Source organism: Lissotriton vulgaris, chromosome 4_1 (genome assembly GCF_964263255.1).
Source record: "Lissotriton vulgaris chromosome 4_1, aLisVul1.2, whole genome shotgun sequence".
In the NCBI taxonomy this organism is placed as follows: Eukaryota; Metazoa; Chordata; class Amphibia; order Caudata; family Salamandridae; genus Lissotriton; species Lissotriton vulgaris.
Genome location: NC_141691.1, coordinates 61,485,395 through 61,505,437, shown reverse-complemented (window position 1 = coordinate 61,505,437; position 20,043 = coordinate 61,485,395). Strand labels below are relative to the sequence as shown.

The window sequence follows — 20,043 nt, the reverse complement described above, 5'->3', positions numbered from 1 at the left end:
CGGCCCGTGAGACTGGAGAGCTCCCGCTTGACCAACGACTGGCCACCATTGTGGTCATACACAAGGAGGGGAAGCCTCGTGATCTCTGTCGCTCCTACCGTCCTATTTCCCTGCTGAACGCCGAGCCTAAAATCTTGGCGAAGCTATTGGCTAATCGGCTGGTGGGAGTGATCTCGGATCTGGTTCACCCGGACCAGTCCGGATTCATACCACATCGCAACACGGCTCTAAACCTCAGGAGGCTTCACGCGGTTATGGCCCGGGCACAGTTGCTCACGGCACCAACGGTTCTTGCCTCGCTTGATGCATCTATGGCGTTCGACTCACTTGAGTGGAACTACCTGTGGGCCGTGCTTGCTAAATTTGGGTTTGGGCCCGAATATATTGGCTGGGTCCGGCTTCTTTACTCTTCCCCGCTTGCAAATGTGACGGTGAATGGTCGACTGTCTGCCTCCTTTGCTTTGCACAGGGGTACCAGACAGGGTTGCCCGCTGTCGCCACTCCTGTTTGCTCTGGCGCTCGAGCCGTTGGCCGCGTGGATCCGGGCGCATCCTGATGTTGCGGGTATCACATGGTCACCGGGCTTTGAGGATCGAATATCGCTCTATGCTGATGACATCCTCTTGTATCTTACCTCTCCATGTCGGTCCCTGATTGTGGTGTTTGACTTACTGGGCACCTTTGGTGCTTACTCGGGCCTGGTCATCAATTGGTCCAAGTCCTCCCTCTACGCACTGTGTGGTGCTACCCCGCGCCTCCCTCGCGGCTGCACTATCCAGATTGCACAACAGGGCTTCAAGTACCTGGGCATCTATGTTTCAAAGGACGCCCGCGCCCGATACACCCATAATCTGCTCCCTCCTCTGGTGAGACTACGGCGAGACGTGGAGAGTTGGAAAAAGTTGCCGATATCGCGGCCGGGCGGCGCTGTTCAAAATGATGTCTTTGCCGCGGTTCCTCTACGCACTCCAGAACACGCAAGACCCGGTACCGGCCAAATACTTTGGAGAGGTTGAGAGCCTGCAGCGTAGCCTGTTATGGGATGGCAGGCCACGTATATCCATAACCAAGCTCACTATACCGTGGTATGACGGCGGTATCGCCTTACCTGACATCCGTCGCTACTACTGGGCGTCACAGTTGGCGGCAGTCAATCACGGTCTTTACGGTCCGGCAGTCAATCCTGGGTATGCCATGGACCGTTGGCTCATGAATGATGGGAATTACTACAGGGCGTTGTACTCTAGGTCTCTGGATCGGAAGCTAACGGGACCCACTAAAACAGTGGTGCAACTGTGGAGGGCGGTGACCAAGGCATTGGGCTGGCAGGGCAAACTCACTATGGCTACTCCCCTATTCGATTCTGACCTGCTTGGGAAACTGTGGCACTCCAAGGGGTTTGACAGATGGGACCTTATTGGTATCTCGAAGGTTGCCGACATGATGACCAGGGGGGATGTGAAAACTTTCGAAGCGTTGCAGACCGAGTTCCAACTGGGTAAAACAGAATACTTCCGTTATGCACAGCTTAGACATGCTCTCACTTCTTCTTTACCTGTGGGGGAGAAAGTACCTGAGTCATCTCCGCTAGAGGACAGAATACTGGACGGCCATATGCCGGATAGCGCCATCTGCTTGGCTTACAAAAAGCTTATCAATGTAAGGTCTGACCTACTGGTGAAACTAAGGGACCTCTGGGTGAACAATGGGATTGAAATGGACGATGAGGAGTGGCAGTCGGCGGTTTCTTCGCCTAAGGAGGTGGCGATCTCGGCCAGGCTGAGACTTGTCCAGCTGAAGGTCCTACACAGGATTTACGTCACGGGTCCCAGGTTGATACACATGGGTCTCTCCCAGGATGGTTTGTGCAGGAGGGGATGTGGTGCAGTGGCTACCTTTATGCACATCATCTGGGAGTGCCCGGAGGTTGCCCAGTTCTGGGGGCGGGTGCATGAAGTGATGAGAGCTGTGACCGGTATTTCCCTGCCTGCGGAGGCCTGACGCTGCCTTCTGAACGTCTGGGGCCCGAATGATTACAACGTGGCCCAGACCCGATGGGTCACCCTGGGCAACATGATAGCCAAAAGAGACATAGCCCAGAAATGGGGCGCTCCCGCGTCCCCCACGATCGGCCTGTGGAAGTCCAACATGGACTGGTGCATGCTCCGTGAGAAGACAGTATATGTAGCTCGGGGCAAGCCCAGGATGTGGGGATTGGTGTGGGGAGTGTGGAACTCGTACAGAGGAGATATTTGTGCACCCCCCGAGACGGCGCCGCCAGAGGTCCGTTTGTCTCCGTAGCTCCCCCTTCCCAAGTTCCAGGCTTGGTATCCTGAATTTACGCCCCCCGTCCATACGCTTGCTGCACATCATGTTGTTGAGATAGAGGTACTACCCTGCCCCCTCCCCGCGACATGTGCCTACGATACTACGCTTGTCCTCAGCCTTGTTTCCTTTTCTCTCTCCTTCTCTCTTCCTCTGCTTCTTTCTCTCTCCCTTTCATTCTGTTTCTTTTCGACTCTGGTTGTCGTTATTGTTAATTTCAAGTTTATATCGCAAAATTAAACCTGATCACTCCTGTGCCTTGTTTTTGTACATGGTTTCGAGATGCAAAATGATGCTGCCTGGCCTCCGGGATGTATGGCTGAATAGCGGTGTACTTATTTTGGTAAATAAAGGTTTTCCAAAAAAAAAAAAAAAAGAATGGACATCACGGACATGTCGGACAAGGGTATAACAAACAAAGAAACCATAGAACGGCAACAAGGTGAACAGATGAAAGCCAACGTTCACACAAATCTGGAAAGATTGAGGGCACAGAAGTGCCCACCAAGTACTGAGGATCCACCCAAGGAAGATAAAACACCAAAATCTCCTTTAGGTTCAGGAACACAGGAAGCACCTGACCGCTTAAGCGTAAGCAGTTCAATAACTTGCAATGAGGCTAATGGAAAATCACCAAATGGCACGCCAGGAGAATTTCTCCCTCATCATACTACTTTCTCACCAATCAAAGTAACACCACCACCAAAAGGCCCTGAGTCCCAGAAAAAAGGCGAAAAACAAACATCCACTCCAGGCATTGGTCTGGGTGGAGATCCACGAGATTCTGATCGGAACAAACCAGGGAACAAAGCCTGGGTTAGTCCCCAAACCGGCAGCAATCAAACAGATCTTTTTCTACCAGCACAGGCTCCACTGTGGCCACCATTCATAAGCATCATGGAAACTATTTCTTCAGCTTTACTTCAACACTCCGAAAAATTAGAGTTACAGATCGACCTTCTGCAAATCCTGGCATCCCATGTTGTGAGAATAGACAGAAAGATATTAGAGCTAAATTCCCTCATCGAACGGGTACAGAAAGACCAGCATACAATGTACCACGAATGCCAGTGCTCTGAAACAATGAACCAACTCAAAGTTCTAAAGACCATTTTAACAGACATCTTGTCAGAAGTGAAAAACAAAACAAATGAGCATCATAAAACCATTGAGGTCTCTGGTATAGAAAATGCTCTTGAACATTTGACATGTACAACTAGCAGTGATATATCGACTAGTGAGTACACCATTGTGGATCGAACAGAAGGCAGCCCAACAAATATTACATTAAATGCTCAGACAGCAATCCCCAAAAACATGCCATCTCAACTCAAAGGCACCGACGACCCAGTTAATCAAGGGAGAGAAGATCCTGGATCACCAACCAACGGGCAACAAAAACAAACCAACCCTTTAACAAAACGAGAACGCAAGCGATTGAGGAAAGCCAGACAAAACCAGCATCAAGGCAAAAAAGTAACAGTACTATCCAACAGGTACCAGGACCATGAGCCTTCAATGGCCAGCAACAAAAAAACAAACCCGACCTTAGCAACAACATTGAATGGACTGAAGGGCAAAGAGTCAAGCAAAAAGGACCAGGAAGAGCAAGGGGAAATTCGGCAGGCCCCCACACCCCTAATTCCATCCCAGACAGTCACATTAACCGAACATCCCAGTAGCCAAAGAGACTACAACCCAATACAAGAAAATATAAAAATGCAACTTGCGGTTTGTTTACCTGAGCAGAAAACTCAAGTAGAACAAAAAAGCATTCTGCACTACTTTACAAAAATGGTCAAGGCACAAAAAGAAAATCCTTTGGCCAATGAGCAGCAGCAAAGAGTTCTCACAGAAGACCTGGAGTGTCAAAGACTCCCTCAGCCCGCTTTCGACATTGAGCCAGCAGCACAGCCCACTACTTCAAATCAGGGCAACCAAGACAATAATTTAAAAAAAAAACACTCAAATCAGGCATGTGGATCCAAAAGAAGAGACAGATTCAATTTACCCAGCAGGCGCATTAACACACAAAATTATTCTGCACTACAGTTCCAGGGGGATGCATGATATCCTCAATCGGAGCGCCATTTTAAAACTTACTAATTCAATTGAGACACTGAGACATTTGAACACTAATCATATTGAAAGTATTGAATTTAAACCAATCCCAAACGCAAATGGGAGAGAGATGACCCTGGCAACATGGAAGGATCCCTTGAAAGCCAAAGAATTTTGGCAACACAGAGAAGAGTTCGCAAAATGGGGAATCAAAATAAGACCAGTAGAAATTGAAAGATACCCGGGCCCGTTATCAATGCCGGTAGAGGCAAGATCACTGACCAACAGTGGAATACTCCGGAGGGCAGTTGGTCGCTCGGACAGGACCAAGGGAGGATGGACCAACTTATGTATTATTCATCAAGGCTAGCCAGGAGGACCCAGCCAGAACCGGAAAGTCCTACCCCCAACGCCAAGCCCCGCGGACCATATGACGGATGAAGCATGAAAAATGAATTTGAAACTATGCTTATTGAATATAAACGGACTGGGGGGCAAATCAAATGATGCAGAATTATTAGCATTTTAAAAACACTTTGACATTATATTGCTCCAAGAGACCTTGTCAACTACATCAGACCACATAAATGGCTTCAAAGAAATCCAACAATATGCCATCAAAAGAGGCTTATCTGGCAGGGCAGCTGGAGGCCTATCGATCTATTTGAACACCAGCATCCCATGGTCTTATGTCAGAGGTATTCAAACTTTTCCAGGTTGAGCCCCCCCAGCTGAATTCCCCCAGATGTTGGGCCCCCCACCACCCGACCGAAACCTCGGGAATCCGCAACACCACATGATCGACTGCAACGCGCACACCACGGGCCATATCCGGCAAACAATGCTCAACACAACAAGAGTGCCTAGCAAACTGCAGGCCTGTGAGTGGGTGTGGCGAAACGACAGAGGCGTACCACACAGCTCAAAACACAGTCCTCCAAGGCAAAGGAAGTCATTACAACCCTCCCCATCCATCATGTAAACCTTGTCATCCACCAACTCCCCCACCATTCATTCCGTCCCTCCATCTGTGCCCCATCCACATCCAAACCCCTTCAACCACTTGCAAACCCATCCACCATCCATCCCTCCATCCATCATCTCACCCATCCATCCATCCACCCCTCACCCATCCATCCAAACCCTTCACCCAATCCATCCCCTCACCAATCCATCCACTCTTCCACCCATCCATCCACCCACTCATCCATCCAACCACTCACCCCTTCACCCAAGCTATCCTCCCACTCATCCATCTACTCCTCCATTCATCCATCCACTCTTCCACCCATCCATCCACTTCTCCACCCATCCATCCACTCACTCACCCATCCAACCACCCACCCTCTCACCCATCCAGCCATCCCCCACCCACTCATCCATCCACCCAGTCATTCATCCGTCCACCCACTCATCCATCCACCCACTCAACCCCCCACTCATCCATCCACCCACCCATCCATCCCTCCCGCTCTCCACCCTCCCCCCACTCATGCATGCACTCTCTGACCCATCCATCTCCATGCTCCTCTCCTCACCCATGCACAAACCTGCCCATCCACTCTACCAATCATTCATCCATGTCCTCACTCATCCATTCATGTACTTAATTTATGCATCTATGCAAAGTAAAGACAATGAAGGGCTCATTAAGTGTAAACTGGAGACAGATTAAAGCGGTTATAAATTCCCTCATTTAAACATTTTAACATTTTTACTAGCAGCTTGTGAGAAATTGATTGTTGTGCAGGGTGACAGCGCCTAACTAAGGAAAAACACTCCCACTTAATGCCTGAAAGGCACTTCAGAATTGTATGAGTAACGCCCGAGGAGACGGCACCAAATATGGCAACCAAATATAATGAATGCACACAAATGTTCCTAGATGCCCTTTCAAAATATCCTCCAGTGGCAGATATAATACAGCCCCCCAGAAACTAATCTGACAGTGTGCTCAGGTGCAGTGGACCATCCAAGTGTCCTGCCTGAAGCGGCGGGGTGCAGAGTCGGGGGTCTCTCAATGTTTTATTCCACGGCTCCCCCCCCCACACCCCCTCCTTTGCTTTACAAGTGTGAGTTCACACAGCGCTCTGCCCACCCACCCTCCCAGAGAGCCACACACTGCAGCCGGGACTGCTACTCCGATGCAGGGGTGTTAGACGGACCGGGAGGGTCGGCCGAGGACTAGGGGAGAGGTCTCCGGGGAGAGCCGTCTCCAGTGATCGTACAGACGAGTAACTTCCCCCCCACAGACGTACACCACACAAAGATAAGGTTTAACGTTCTTTATAAGTAATCTTTAGGTACGAGAAGATGGTACAAGGAGGTCTGGACTCAGGGGTCCCCTCGATTCCAGTCTCTTGGATGGGAAAGGGGGTAGCGGGACAGTCTTGTTACCAATCTGGTAGATGTGATGATATGATGGATAGCTCACAATCCTCGAGCTCGGCGTTCTAGGTGGACGGGCCGCGGCAGCGCCAGCAGGTCCCGAGATGATCGTAAGTAGCGACGGTCCGCGGCGGCGCCAGCAGGTCCCGTGGAAGGTGGTAAGGACAATGGTCCGCGGCAGTGCCAGCAGGTCCCGACGAGGATGAAGGAGGCAAAAGGTTGCGGCAGCGCCAGCAGGCAGGACAATAGTTCACAAGGCAAGGCTACGGCAGCGCCAGTAGTCCGTCAAGGATGAGTTCTTCTCGGTGTCTCTCGACTCCAGGATACAACTGCCTTCCTGCTCTGGAGCTGCCCCAGTTATAGGTCTGGCGCCCTTTGATGTCCGGACCCTCGCACTTGGGAGGTCGGGAGGTCCGGGATGAGGGAGTCCAGACACCCAGCAGGGGGGTGGAGCCAGCGCCCGGGGAGGCTGTGTGGAATTTTGACTTGCGATCTGAACATCATCTGCGCCAGCTTGTCACCTAAGTACTACATGCACGGCAGCTATTCTAGGTCACCTATGTATTACGTGCATGGCAGCCATTTTAGGTATCATGGTCTCCCTGTCCACGATCGATCGCCAGCACGTCCCTCTGACCCAGCAAGCATCCTCCGCGCACCCTGGCTCCCCCTCCCTCCTCCTCCTTACGAGCAGGACCCTTCTGCATGACCCTGTCCTTGGGAGTCACGCTAGCGCCTGACCAACACCTCCTCTCCTCCCATGAATGCCCCTCTGTTGACAAACCTCCCTCCTGCGCTGGATTGTCCACGCGGCATGAATACCACTCCATTGATAGCCCCTCACCCCGTGTCCGACTGTCCACACAGGTCCGAGGCCATTGCCTAAGCCGGGAGATATCATTTACTGCCCTTTATTGTATGAGGTCGCTCTCCTTCAAAGGACCCTCTATTGATCCAGGCCTCCCCACCCCCCTGTGATATGATCAGGCGCACACATCCTAAGACTCGACGGAACACTCAGCTGCGTGATGGCCCCCTCCTCTTATCAGCAGGTTGAGGACCTCTATTGTGAAGGTATATGGGGGTGGGATTAGCACTAGGATTACGGGGATGTCTTTTTCTTGCCTTACAAAGATCTGATTGTATTAAAGGAAGGTCACATGCCATAAACCAGTGTATAAGAGGCCAGGCCTCCGAGAGGCTGTTAGAGCACCTCGACATGATACCTTGTTGTCTGATCTGATGTGTTCTGCTCCGTCGGAATAAACTTCTGTTTCCTGCCTTCTGGTCTCCGGCGCCTGCCTCATTGCTTGGTAAACTTGAATGGTACAAGGGCGGTTAGCGCCGGGCAAATCTTGAGAAAGGTCCTAGCCCTACCTTTTTCTACAATTGGCGTCCCAAAGCGTGGGGCCCATCAGTGACACGTGGATCCAGTGGGAGAGGTCCCGATGACAGAGTGAACGACTGCAACGATCGGGAAGAGCTCGTGTCCGATAGACCCTCGTCTGACAGCCGATCATCCGACCTTCACTAGTTCTGAACAGACCTCTCTCGAGTGATCTACGGTCCTGACTGGGAACCATCAGGAGTGCCGCGAACAACACGAAGGAGAGAGGACGATCGGGCGCTGGATCCAGAGGACAGGAAACCGTCCATGCGGTCCGGGTAAGGTCGTGTAAACACGACGAATTGAGGAAATTGTTTTTGGATAATACTAGTATTACGCTTTGTTGAAACCCTCTGGAGATTCACTGTCTGCAAACGGGGAAAAACAAACAGGCTCTCTCTTTGCAAGCAGTGAAGGATAGGTAACGCAGACTTTTGTCCCCATTGTAATCCGTCGTACCTATCTTCCTCCCCCACTGTTTCCCGAACTATCGTTCGTGGATTATTGTCTGGAGATTCTTTGTCTGCAAACAGGGAAGAACAAGGCCTCTCTTTGCAGGTAGAGAAAGAGTGGGTAGCGATAATTTTTCGTGCCCACTTATTCTCCCCACTGGATTGTTTGATTGGCCGATTATTCGGTATTGGTTCTTTTGAGGTATTCACGGCCTCCAAACAACGTAGAATAGAAATATTCTGTCTAGTCTTTGTCCGCCGTGATAAGATAGGTAGTGCAGACTTTTGTCCCCGTTGTAATCCGTCATGCCTGTCTTCTCCCCACTGGTTGGTAGCCTGTTTAGCCCGGACCGCTTATTAGAGATGAACCATCCAGCTCCACTGGAGGGCACCCCTAATAAGGACATGTTCACTAAGTATGGACTAGTCGCTATAGCTTACACTAAACTATGGCATAAATATACGAAAAAGAACCTTGAAAGTCAGTGGCCACTGATAGGTTCCTTTGACGAAAATAAAATAAAAACATTAGAAATAGCGCTCCAGAAGAATAAGACCACGCCCACTATGCTCGACAGTATCGGCATGTGGCGCAAAGAAACGGAACAAAGAAAGAAAAGAGAAGAAGCAAAAATAGGGAAAGAATTACGAAAGGCAGCCCACCTAGCCGCAAAGCAACTAGAAGAAGAAATAAAAGAAAGAAAGGAAACTATACAAAACCAAGAATCAGGGTCGACAGGCCAATGTCCTGTTAGGACCCCCTCTGCGCTCTACCCTGAATTGCCCTCCAAACAACGAGCGAACGACGAGCTACTACTAGGTCCCCCAACCATCTACATGCCCCCTCCATATGCCCCCTGCCGACAAAGCTTCCACGCTCCGAGTGTGAGCGAAAGCGATCTCAGCGCTAGTGCACCAGCCCTCACGGCCTTTGCACCAGCCACATTAACAACCTCATCAGACGACCCCGAGTCTAGCAAACAATCATCGGCCAGATTAAATAGATTAAGCAAAGATGAGCGGGACAGGATCGACAAAATAGCAAAGACCTTGGTAGAACGAAGGGAGAGCGAAGAGTACACAATGAACATATATAATTCACATGCCGAAAGCCACAGACGGCATTTTATTTTGCGATTCAGCTACCACGCCCTGAACGCGTATGAAGATAGGTATCAGAGCAAGGGTCCCGCTAAATTAACAACGCTGTATAGGAAAATTGATGTTGGAGATGGGACTGAACGTGAGGCGACGGAGCTCTTCATGCAAATGCTTGAGGTCCTCCGCCACCTCACGGAACAGAAACCAGAAGCCAAGGTTACGGTCCCTGAAGCAAGGTTGGCAGAAGTAGCCAATACTATGATGCCTATCAGAGAAGCGGCTCCTTACTGGATCCCGCCACGGGGCCAGGGAACGAGCGATGATATTAATAATGAAAATGCAAAAGGAAGGGTTGTGTACAATTGGGTTTACCAACCATGGGACCGACAAGATATCCTAACCTTTAAGCAAACCCTGCCCGACTTAAGAAAGAACCCGACAGCATTTTATACCGAATTGGGTACAGCCTTGGGTTCAACAATAATGACTATAGCAGATATTGACTTGTTCTTTGGGCTATGTCTGCCAGCTGACGTGTGGAAGCAAATCCGGAAGGCTGACCACGCGGACCTGTTTGGACATACCTGGGACCAACTCGGTAAACTAGACAGACAGCGAGAGCCAGGGAGTAAACCAGTGAAGGACATACTGGAACTCCCAGATAAAATAGTTCAGAAATTAAAAACACTGGTCCCGGAAAGAAAAGTAGACTGGTCGATAGTCACGGCCTGTCGACAGAAACCCCAGGAAGATGTGTCAGAATACTTCTCCCGATTTGAGACAGTGTTCTCCGACTACAGTGGCCAGGACATGACCACCGCAACCGGACAGCACCTGTTTGTGCAAAATTATGTAAAAGGACTAACTCAAGAAGTCTCCCAAAAACTACAGACAAGTGAGAGTAGTTGGGGGGCCTCCAAACCCGCAGCTATCCTTCAGATGGCTCAGTATTACGAGCACCAAAAGAATGAGAATGATAGGGCGTCCGAGAAAAAGAAGAAAGATTTGAAGGAAAGGGTAATGATAGCCCAGATACAGGGTATAGCGCTAGGACGGGAACATCAAAGGGGGAACTACCAATCAAACGCCCCCAGAGATCTACCTCCTAAGGATCACACCCCGACATCTCACACTGGACGGAGAGATATTAGCAATGACCAATGCGCCTTCTGCAAAGGGTTCGGCCATTGGAAAACCCAGTGTCCGGTTTTGCTAGAGATGAATAGAAATAGGGATTCCAGGGATGTGGCAGGTGGTCCGAGGAATAGAGTACAGGGACGAGGGAACTCCAACGACACTAACAATGACAGATCAGGAAGACTGAATACATTTGACCGTCCCCGACAGAATCAATATCAGCTATCCGAAGGTGAAAATGCCCCTGATTTTGCATAGGACTGCCAGGGGCAAGGGAGGGATCCAGTCGAGCTCTGTGTTGACCAGCAAGGTCCTTATGTCACCGCTAAGGTCTTGGGTACAGAGTCTCCATTCTTGGTAGACACTGGGGCGACACGTAGTGTGTTATCAAAACGACTGATTCCAAGGGCACCCTTGTCTGGCTCACACATAACGTCGATAGGTTTCGATGGGACGCCCTCCACTAACCCCCTGTCCGTACCTATTACCTTTGACCTAGAAAGCAACACTGCTGACGCGACATTTCTACTCTCCTCCAACTCCCCTGACGCCATTATGGGCATTGACTTACTGAAACATTTTCGAGCTACCATTAGGTGTTCCCCAGATGGAATACGAGTCATTCTGTACGACAACCCAGACATGCCCAGATCCCGTCCCCCACGACACATGTGCTGCATAACTAACGCTGACCTGTCCCTGCTTGACACCCTGCCTCCGTACCTGTGGGCCAAAAATGACTCTGATGTGGGGCGAATGATGATTGACCCTATTCATATAACAGGACGCTATGCTCCCGAAACTCCCGCAATATCGGATATCCCCAGAGGGTGAGAAGGCACTGGTAGCGATCATTCAGTCTCTGGTAGATGCAGGAGTGGTTGAAGAAGTGGTTAGCAACGTCTGCAACAGCCCAATCCTACCTATTGTTAAGAACCCTTCTCCCTCTTCACCCACGAAAGGGAGGGATGCGCATTGTCTGTCCTGACTCAATCGATTGGCCCTAAGCAGCGCCCTTGTGCCTACTTCTCCGCCACTCTTGATCCTGTAGCCAGAGCCTTACCTGCCTGCCTTCGAGCAGTAGCTGCCGCTGCTGTCTCCATCCGTCAGAGCGAGGGAATCGTACTTTCCAACTCCCTCACTGTATTAGTGCCCCATGCAGTTGACACCCTTTTGAACCAGACAAAGACCCAACACCTGACTAGCGCACGACTGACAGGGTACGAGTTGACTCTGCTTGCACCCCACATCACACTTAAGAGATGCACGACTTTGAATCCTGCCACATTGTTACCCCTGCCTGAAAACGACCCCGACGTTCCTCCCATACACGACTGTGTGACCCTCACAGACGAACAGACTAGGAGTAGGGTTGACCTCCGAGACACTGCTTTTCCTGACCCCGATGGAGAGCTATGGGTAGACGGCTCATGCATCAAACTCCCAGATGGCACCACTTCAGCTGCCTATGCAGTCACGACGGCCCGAACAATAGTTGAGACAGCTTGCATCACACAACAATCTGCCCAGGCAGCAGAACTGATAGCCCTCACCCAAGCATGCATCATAGCCGCAGGGACCACCGCGAACGTATATACGGACAGCCAGTATGCCTTCGGAGTGGTCCACCATTTTGGGCTCCTGTGGAGGGAGAGGGGATTCCTGACGTCCCACGGCACCCCAATCCTCCACGGAGATTTAGTGTCCGCTCTGATTGAGGCAGTTCTCCTCCCCAAACGATTAGCGGTGATCAAATGTCAGGCACACAAAAGAGTGACAGACTTAGTCGGACAAGGGAATGCATTAGCCGACATCACTGCACGAACCACAGCTGAGAATAGGACAGTGACACGCATATATGTGACTAGGTCACAAGCAGAAAAATGGAGTGACACAAGGGAAATGATCAGAGACATACAGTCGGCCAGCACCCCTCACGAATTGACTAAATGGGCAAGGGTGGGTTTGAAGGACGAAGAGGGTTGCTGGCGAACAAAAGATGCAAACAAATGGTTGCTGCCTGACTCATATCTGATTCCCATACTGACAATGGCTCACTCCCCCGCACACATAGGATCTGCACCCATGATCGAACTCATTTCCAAAGTCTGGCATAACGACAAAATCCCCGACTCAGCCAGACGCCTAGTTCAGCAGTGCCTCATCTGTCTGCAACACAACCCCGGGAAAGGGACTGTAGTACCCCGGGGAGGGTTCGGGACCCCCAATCACCCCTTTGAGGTCCTTCAGATGGATTACATCCAACTAGAGAGATGCCAAAACCTGAAGTATGTACTAGTCATTGTGTGTGCCTTCAGCAAATGGGTGGAAGCCTATCCAACCCGTGACAACACTGCCATGACTACTGCCAAAGTACTACTGAAGGAATTCTTCCCTCGCTATGGCCTTTGTCGAATTTTGTGGAGCGACAACGGCCCCCACTTCATAGCTGAGGTTATCCAATTAATCCTAAAAGGGTTGGGGGTGAAGCAACGATTTCATGCGGTCTTCCACCCCCAATCCGCTGGTCTAGTGGAACGCCATAATGCCACCCTGAAGCTGAAACTGGCAAAAATAGTGGCCACCACTGAACTTAACTGGCCGGATGCCCTCCCACTGGACTTGTTATCAATGCGCTCCACTCCCACCAAGCACCATTTGACCCCCTACGAGGTCGTGTTTGGGCGTCCGATGAATCTCTGGACTGCTCCCAAACCGACCTCCATTCATGACGTCCCGGACGTCCTACTATCTGATTATTTGTGCAAGTTAACTAAAACATTGTCTGTCATCCATCAACAGGTGCAGCAGGCTATCCCCGATGCTTCCAGGGGCCCCGGCCATGACATCCAACCGGGAGATTTCGTGCTGATACGAAATTTCCAGCGAACCAAGAGTCTGGAACGTCGGTGGACGGGCCCCTGGCAAGTGCTGATCACCACCCGAACGGCACTCCGAGTGGAGGGGAAGAGGCACTGGCTGCATGCGCATCATTGCCGAAAAGTCTCTGCAAACCTGGCCACGACAGAAAACGTCAGCACCCAAGAAGAGCTCCTGAGCAAAGACCGACCGATATTGGACTGTTATCCCGATACTGGGGCACTCGAACTTGCAAAATTCTCCGATCCCACTGTGCCGTCCAGAGAAGGGTATTTCCTGCGTCGAAAGGGGGGAGTTTCGGCTAAGTAGGCCACGGACTTAGTTAAATCTCAGAACGGTGACCTAAACACAATCAAAGGTTGCCGGGAGAGAAGCTAAACGAAGTCTGTGGTTCTGCCCGCTACCGAGCTCCCTTGAAGGTGATGGAAGCGCCAGATAAGAAGATGATGGAAGCGCCAGATAAGAAGATGATGGAAGCAACAGGAAATACCCAGTATAGAAATCCAAAGACTGACAACTTGCACAAATCAAAGATAATCGCACTCTTCATTGTCTTCCTCTTCTGCCTCCTCCTCATGACCTCCTTCTGGATTCTGGAAGAAAGCACACCGGCTCATGAGGCATTGCTACCTACTGTGCTGCCGACCCCCCTGAAAGAGCATCACCTAATCTCTCTGTCGCCTCAGCTCCGAGAAAGGCGCAGGGAATTCTGGAACAATTCCTTTGTGCAACTGTTGCACCAACACAACATTGCTGCCAATGCTACGAACTGTTGGATCTGCGGGTTGCTCCCGCATGCCACCGGACACTCTATTCCCTTCATCCCTTCACCCTTCTCCGTTCACGGCTCTTGCCTCGCCTGGCTGATCCTCATGCAAGAGAGCCACAAGGATAACGCCACCTCTGGCCGGACAGTGTCACACTTCTACTCTGGGTTCTGGCTGAACAGAACCGGAAAGACTCCTGCTGCCCTGTGTCCTGCGCTCACAGGCGCCACCTTCATCAAAAACATTCCAGCCAAAGAACGAGTCGAAGTACAGGTGCTCCACAATCCAGCCAGGACCACCTTTTCTCATCTACAAAAACAAACTACCGCAACACTGACTGTGGCTCTGTCTGTCATCAATGTCACAGGTCTTGTGTGTCTCGAAGGCCATGGAACGCAGCTGGTGGGTCACAGCGCCTGCCAGACCACCAGAACATTGGACTCAGCTGACCCCCCTTCCTTTGTTGCTTCTCCAAACATGTACTTTGTGTGTGGCACCAAGGCCTACACCTGGCTCCCGAAGGGTTGGAAGGGTACCTGTTACATTGCCTTCGTTCTCCCACCCACATATATAGCCCCTGCCAACCATCACAGGCAGAGGCGTGCAGACGACCTTGGGCAAGCCGACTCCACCGGAGCACAGTTCCTAGATGCAGCAAAGGGACTTGTTCCTCTGTGGGGCCCAATGGCAAACAGCCGTGCTATCCGGCACCTGACCCAGGCAGTAGAAACAACGATCAACATCACTGCCGGTATCCTCGCCAACAACACTGCGGAACTTCAGGCGGTCCGCCTCGTGACCCTCCAAAATAGACTTGTCCTAGACGTGGTCCTAGCCGACCGAGGAGGAGCATGCCGCATCATCGGATCCAGCTGCTGCACATACGTGCCTGACAACTCACCTTCAGTCTACAAAGCCATTGAACACCTCCACAGACTTTCCTCAGAGGTTCACCAAGAACAAGAAGGATGGTCGCTTGGGAACTGGTTTTGGGACACTTTGAAGAATTGGGGTTGGAAGTTGTTTTCCTTTGTGTTGATACCTGTTGTGATCTTATGTGGGTGTTGTTTAGGTATCCAATGTCTGCCACCCTTGTGCGGCCTTGTTTCTAACTGTATGTGCCCAAAGACTTTGGACTTCCGAAACGAGCACATGAGTCCCCTCTATGAAGTAGAAATACGTGGCCTTATGGGAATAAATTCAAACTGACAAGATGGCGAGATATGTTAAAAGGGAGGACTGTGGAATTTTGACTTGCGATCTGAACATCATCTGCGCCAGCTTGTCACCTAAGTACTACATGCACGGCAGCTATTCTAGGTCACCTATGTATTACGTGCATGGCAGCCATTTTAGGTATCATGGTCTCCCTGTCCACGATCGATCGCCAGCACGTCCCTCTGACCCAGCAAGCATCCTCCGCGCACCCTGGCTCCCCCTCCCTCCTCCTCCTTACGAGCAGGACCCTTCTGCATGACCCTGTCCTTGGGAGTCACGCTAGCGCCTGACCAACACCTCCTCTCCTCCCATGAATGCCCCTCTGTTGACAAACCTCCCTCCTGCGCTGGATTGTCCACGCGGCATGAATACCACTCCATTGATAGCCCCTCACCCCGTGTCCGACTGTCCACACAGGTCCGAGGCCATTGCCTAAGCCGGGAGATATCATTTACTGCCCTTTATTGTATGAGGTCGCTCTCCTTCAAAGGACCCTCTATTGATCCAGGCCTCCCCACCCCCCTGTGATATGATCAGGCGCACACATCCTAAGACTCGACGGAACACTCAGCTGCGTGATGGCCCCCTCCTCTTATCAGCAGGTTGAGGACCTCTATTGTGAAGGTATATGGGGGTGGGATTAGCACTAGGATTACGGGGATGTCTTTTTCTTGCCTTACAAAGATCTGATTGTATTAAAGGAAGGTCACATGCCATAAACCAGTGTATAAGAGGCCAGGCCTCCGAGAGGCTGTTAGAGCACCTCGACATGATACCTTGTTGTCTGATCTGATGTGTTCTGCTCCGTCGGAATAAACTTCTGTTTCCTGCCTTCTGGTCTCCGGCGCCTGCCTCATTGCTTGGTAAACTTGAATGGTACAAGGGCGGTTAGCGCCGGGCAAATCTTGAGAAAGGTCCTAGCCCTACCTTTTTCTACAGCTGGGGGCGATCGGCACCTGGCGGGGGAGAGCCATCGACACTTCTTTCTCCCATTGACCTGCCAAGTGGTCCGTTCACCTCCTGGGTGGATGGTGGTGCCGAGATGTCGGGGCCTGGCCAGGCCCAGGGTTGGGGTCGAGCTGGGGTCATGCGGCCTCGTGGTGCAGGGTCCAAGATGGCGGCCGGGCTGGGCAGTGGTGCTGACGGTGGCCCAGGCCCGTGATACAGAGATGTCCGGGAGTAGGGGTCCCGTAGGGGACGGAGTGTGGGTTGCTTCTGTGGGTAGCACCTGGAGAGCTGATGTCCGGGCTCTGTCATGCGGGGAGGGAGCGAGCCCTTTATGTGGCCTGTCCAACAAGGGGCCTTTTGTTTTTGTGTTTGAGGAAACACACAAATAAAAGGCCCCTGCATCGGAGGAGCAGGCGCGCCAGTGTAGGGGTGGTAAACAGATAGCAGGGCCGCCGAAGTGCGTATATTTTTAGGATGACGCGCACAGTCAGTGTTTTATTTTAGTCATAAATTAAACCGAGAAAACTAACACAGATGGGTCTTGGTTTACAACTTTGCAAACAGTTTAATACCCGTGGGCCTTTAATGCCTGCAAGGCAAAGGATGGGCTGGTGGCTCGGAGATTTCGCGAGTCGAATTGTAAACTTGGCATTCAAAGTGAAAGTGTGCATCGAGGGCACGGCACTACAAGGCTTACAAGCCCTTACTTTCCGAGTTATTTCTGAAGAGGGTTCAACGAGGCGAGGCACGGCACGGGAAGGCCGGCAGGAACAACGCTACTGAAACGCTCCGAGCTGAGCAGAGGAGCAGAGTAATGGGAAGACTATGCATCGAATCGCACATAGACGCGTGCGTACGTACGCACGTAGGGCAGTGCGCTCTTGGGCCAAACTATTTGGCCAAACCATTTTTGAAGTGCCATTTTAACCCCCAGCCCCCCTCTGCAAGTTTCTGCAGCTCCAATTTCCCACAATGGTGAATGGCGGCGCGGCGCCCCGGGCTTCTCATCGTGGCGCACCGGGGTGCTGCGGCGCACAGTTTGGGAAGCACCGACCCATACAAAGGAACGGGCACAAAGGGAAGATCGGAGTGGAGCGCGCGCCCCCCCTGGGATGGTGCCGCTCCCCCCCAGGGGGGCGCGCCCCACAGTTTGAAGAACCCTGTCTTATGTTATAATTGATACAGGACAAACATGGATCCAGTGCATCAAAATCGAGCTACCACCTGACCCCAGTCTAGGACCGCAGGGTGCTCAAGAGTCTCGGTCATTGGTCATCTGCAACATCTACATACATTCGGAATCCAAGAAGAAATTAGAGAAAATCTTGACCCTGAAAGCACTTGTTAAATCTATGCAATCCACATACCCTCAGGCGGGACTGGTTGTGTCTGGTGACCTTCTCATGTTCCTACTACAAAGGGACCATGCACACAACATCCAACGAAACAAACTGAATGGGAAAACCATTCCTCCAACAATAACAAACCATCGGAAAAATGATAAGCACGGCCAGCAGTGTGCCCAAATGTTCGCCTATATCGGAATGATCACTCTGAATGGCCGTTTTCGGCAAGACCAGCCTGCATCCCCAACCAGAATTGTCAAACAGGCTCAAGCAGTTTTAGACTATACCATAGTGGACCTTGAGGTATTCCAAACAATCGTTACCTACAGAATAATCCACAAATTGGAGAGTGATCATAGTCTGCAATCAATCGAGCTTAGCTTTCAACATATAAGGGCACCAGCATGCAAAGACTTGCTTGAAACCCAGAGTCCCTACAATCTGAAGCGACTGGTATGGAATGGCAAGAATGTCGAAGAAATCATGACACGTGTGAAAAAAGCGCAGGCAGAAGTCAAAGGGGAAAGCCTATTAGCATACCTGGACAATTGGGAAAAGATGATTACAAGCCTAATGGACAAAAAAAATAAAATAATACATTTGTCCATCAAACTCATATCCATAAAAGAAAACCAAGCAAAGTACACCAAGCAAAAAAAGGATTTTAAACCAGGAAATCAGAAAGCTACAAGGAAAAGATATAATAAAGGGCGAAGACACCAAGCGACAAATCCATAATCTAAGGCAAAAATACAAAAAAGACGTTTGGTTAGAAAAGATAAAACACCACACAGAAATTTGGCAACAACTATTAGAATCCAGCAAATCCAATAAACAACAGGAAATTTTGGGCAGTAATCAATAAAGTAGTAAATGGAACAGCCCATGTTCTCAATGCAAACATATTACAGGAAGATTGGATCCACTACTTGGAGCAAACCCAAATGACCAACCTTCAAACAAGGAAATTAGACCACCCCACCTACCAGCAAAAAGAAAAGCATGAAGTGGATCAAAACTTTGGTGAAAACTGGATCACGCCACTCCAAGTCCAAATGGTCTTAAAAAAACTGAGGACAAAAGGTGCACCAGGCCCAAATGGCTTGCCCAACGGGCTCTTCAAACATGATCAATTGTTCTGGGCTGAATATCTTACCCCATTGTATAACAACGGCTTTCAAACAGGAAGCATACCCCCCTCATGCAGAGGGAGTATCTTGCACCCAATTTTCAAAGCAGGTGCTCGATCAGACCCAGCTAACTATAGGCTGATTGCGCTCCTAGATGTAGAGGCTAAAACATACGCATCAAACCTCCTGAGAGCACTGGAAGACTGGGTCAGCTCCAATAAGATTCTTCCAATCACCAGACGGGGTTCAGGCCTGGAACCAATACGTCCTGCAATCTGCTCGCGCTAAACCTTCTTGTCGACAGAGCAAAGGATAAATCCACAAAACTGTACACCTGCTTTGTTGATCTAAAGCGGCGTTCGACACAGTACCAAGGGAGATCCTATGGCAAAAGATGGCTAATTGGGGTATACCACCGAAGTTGTTACGGGCCATCATAAACCGATACACATCCACCTGGGTCAAGATAAAAATGGGCAATGGTGACAGAACAACAGCAGAAATCCCCACCCACATCGGCCTCAAGCAGGGATGCGTTTTGGCCCCTACCCTCTTCAATATCTTCACCGCGGACCTCGACAAGAGTATTTCGGAGATAGAAAGTGACCCCCCAAAGTTAGCTCATCATAAAATAAGGAGTATGCAGTATGCTGACGATATCGTTCTTTACAGCCAGACCCCTTTAGGTCTCCAACGTTCCATCACAAGGTTGCACGAATACATCAGTATGCATGGGTTGCAATTTAATTACAAAAAACCCAAAGTCGTCTGTTTTGCATCACGGCCAGGGCGCCAAACATTAAATGGTACATTGCAGGAAACATCATAGAGGAAAGCCCCTCTTATAAGTACTTGGGAGTACTGGTCGATTCAAGAGGGACATTAAAAGACCACCAACTGCAT

General features: G+C 50.5%; 2 protein-coding genes across 6 annotated transcripts in view; both read left to right on the top strand.

Moving 5' to 3' along the window:
• LOC147718360 (arf-GAP with Rho-GAP domain, ANK repeat and PH domain-containing protein 1-like) overlaps positions 1–20,043 on the top strand; it is a 525,400-nt gene that overhangs the window by 319,492 nt on the left and 185,865 nt on the right. The gene's annotated exons all lie outside the window — the stretch shown is intronic.
• Positions 1,218–18,631, top strand: LOC147718361 (uncharacterized). The gene is made up of 2 exons (XM_086966703.1): positions 1,218–5,077; positions 17,834–18,631. Exon 1 carries the CDS (start codon positions 2,704–2,706, stop codon positions 4,393–4,395), a length of 1,692 nt encoding a protein of 563 aa, XP_086822829.1. The 5' UTR covers positions 1,218–2,703; the 3' UTR covers positions 4,396–5,077; positions 17,834–18,631.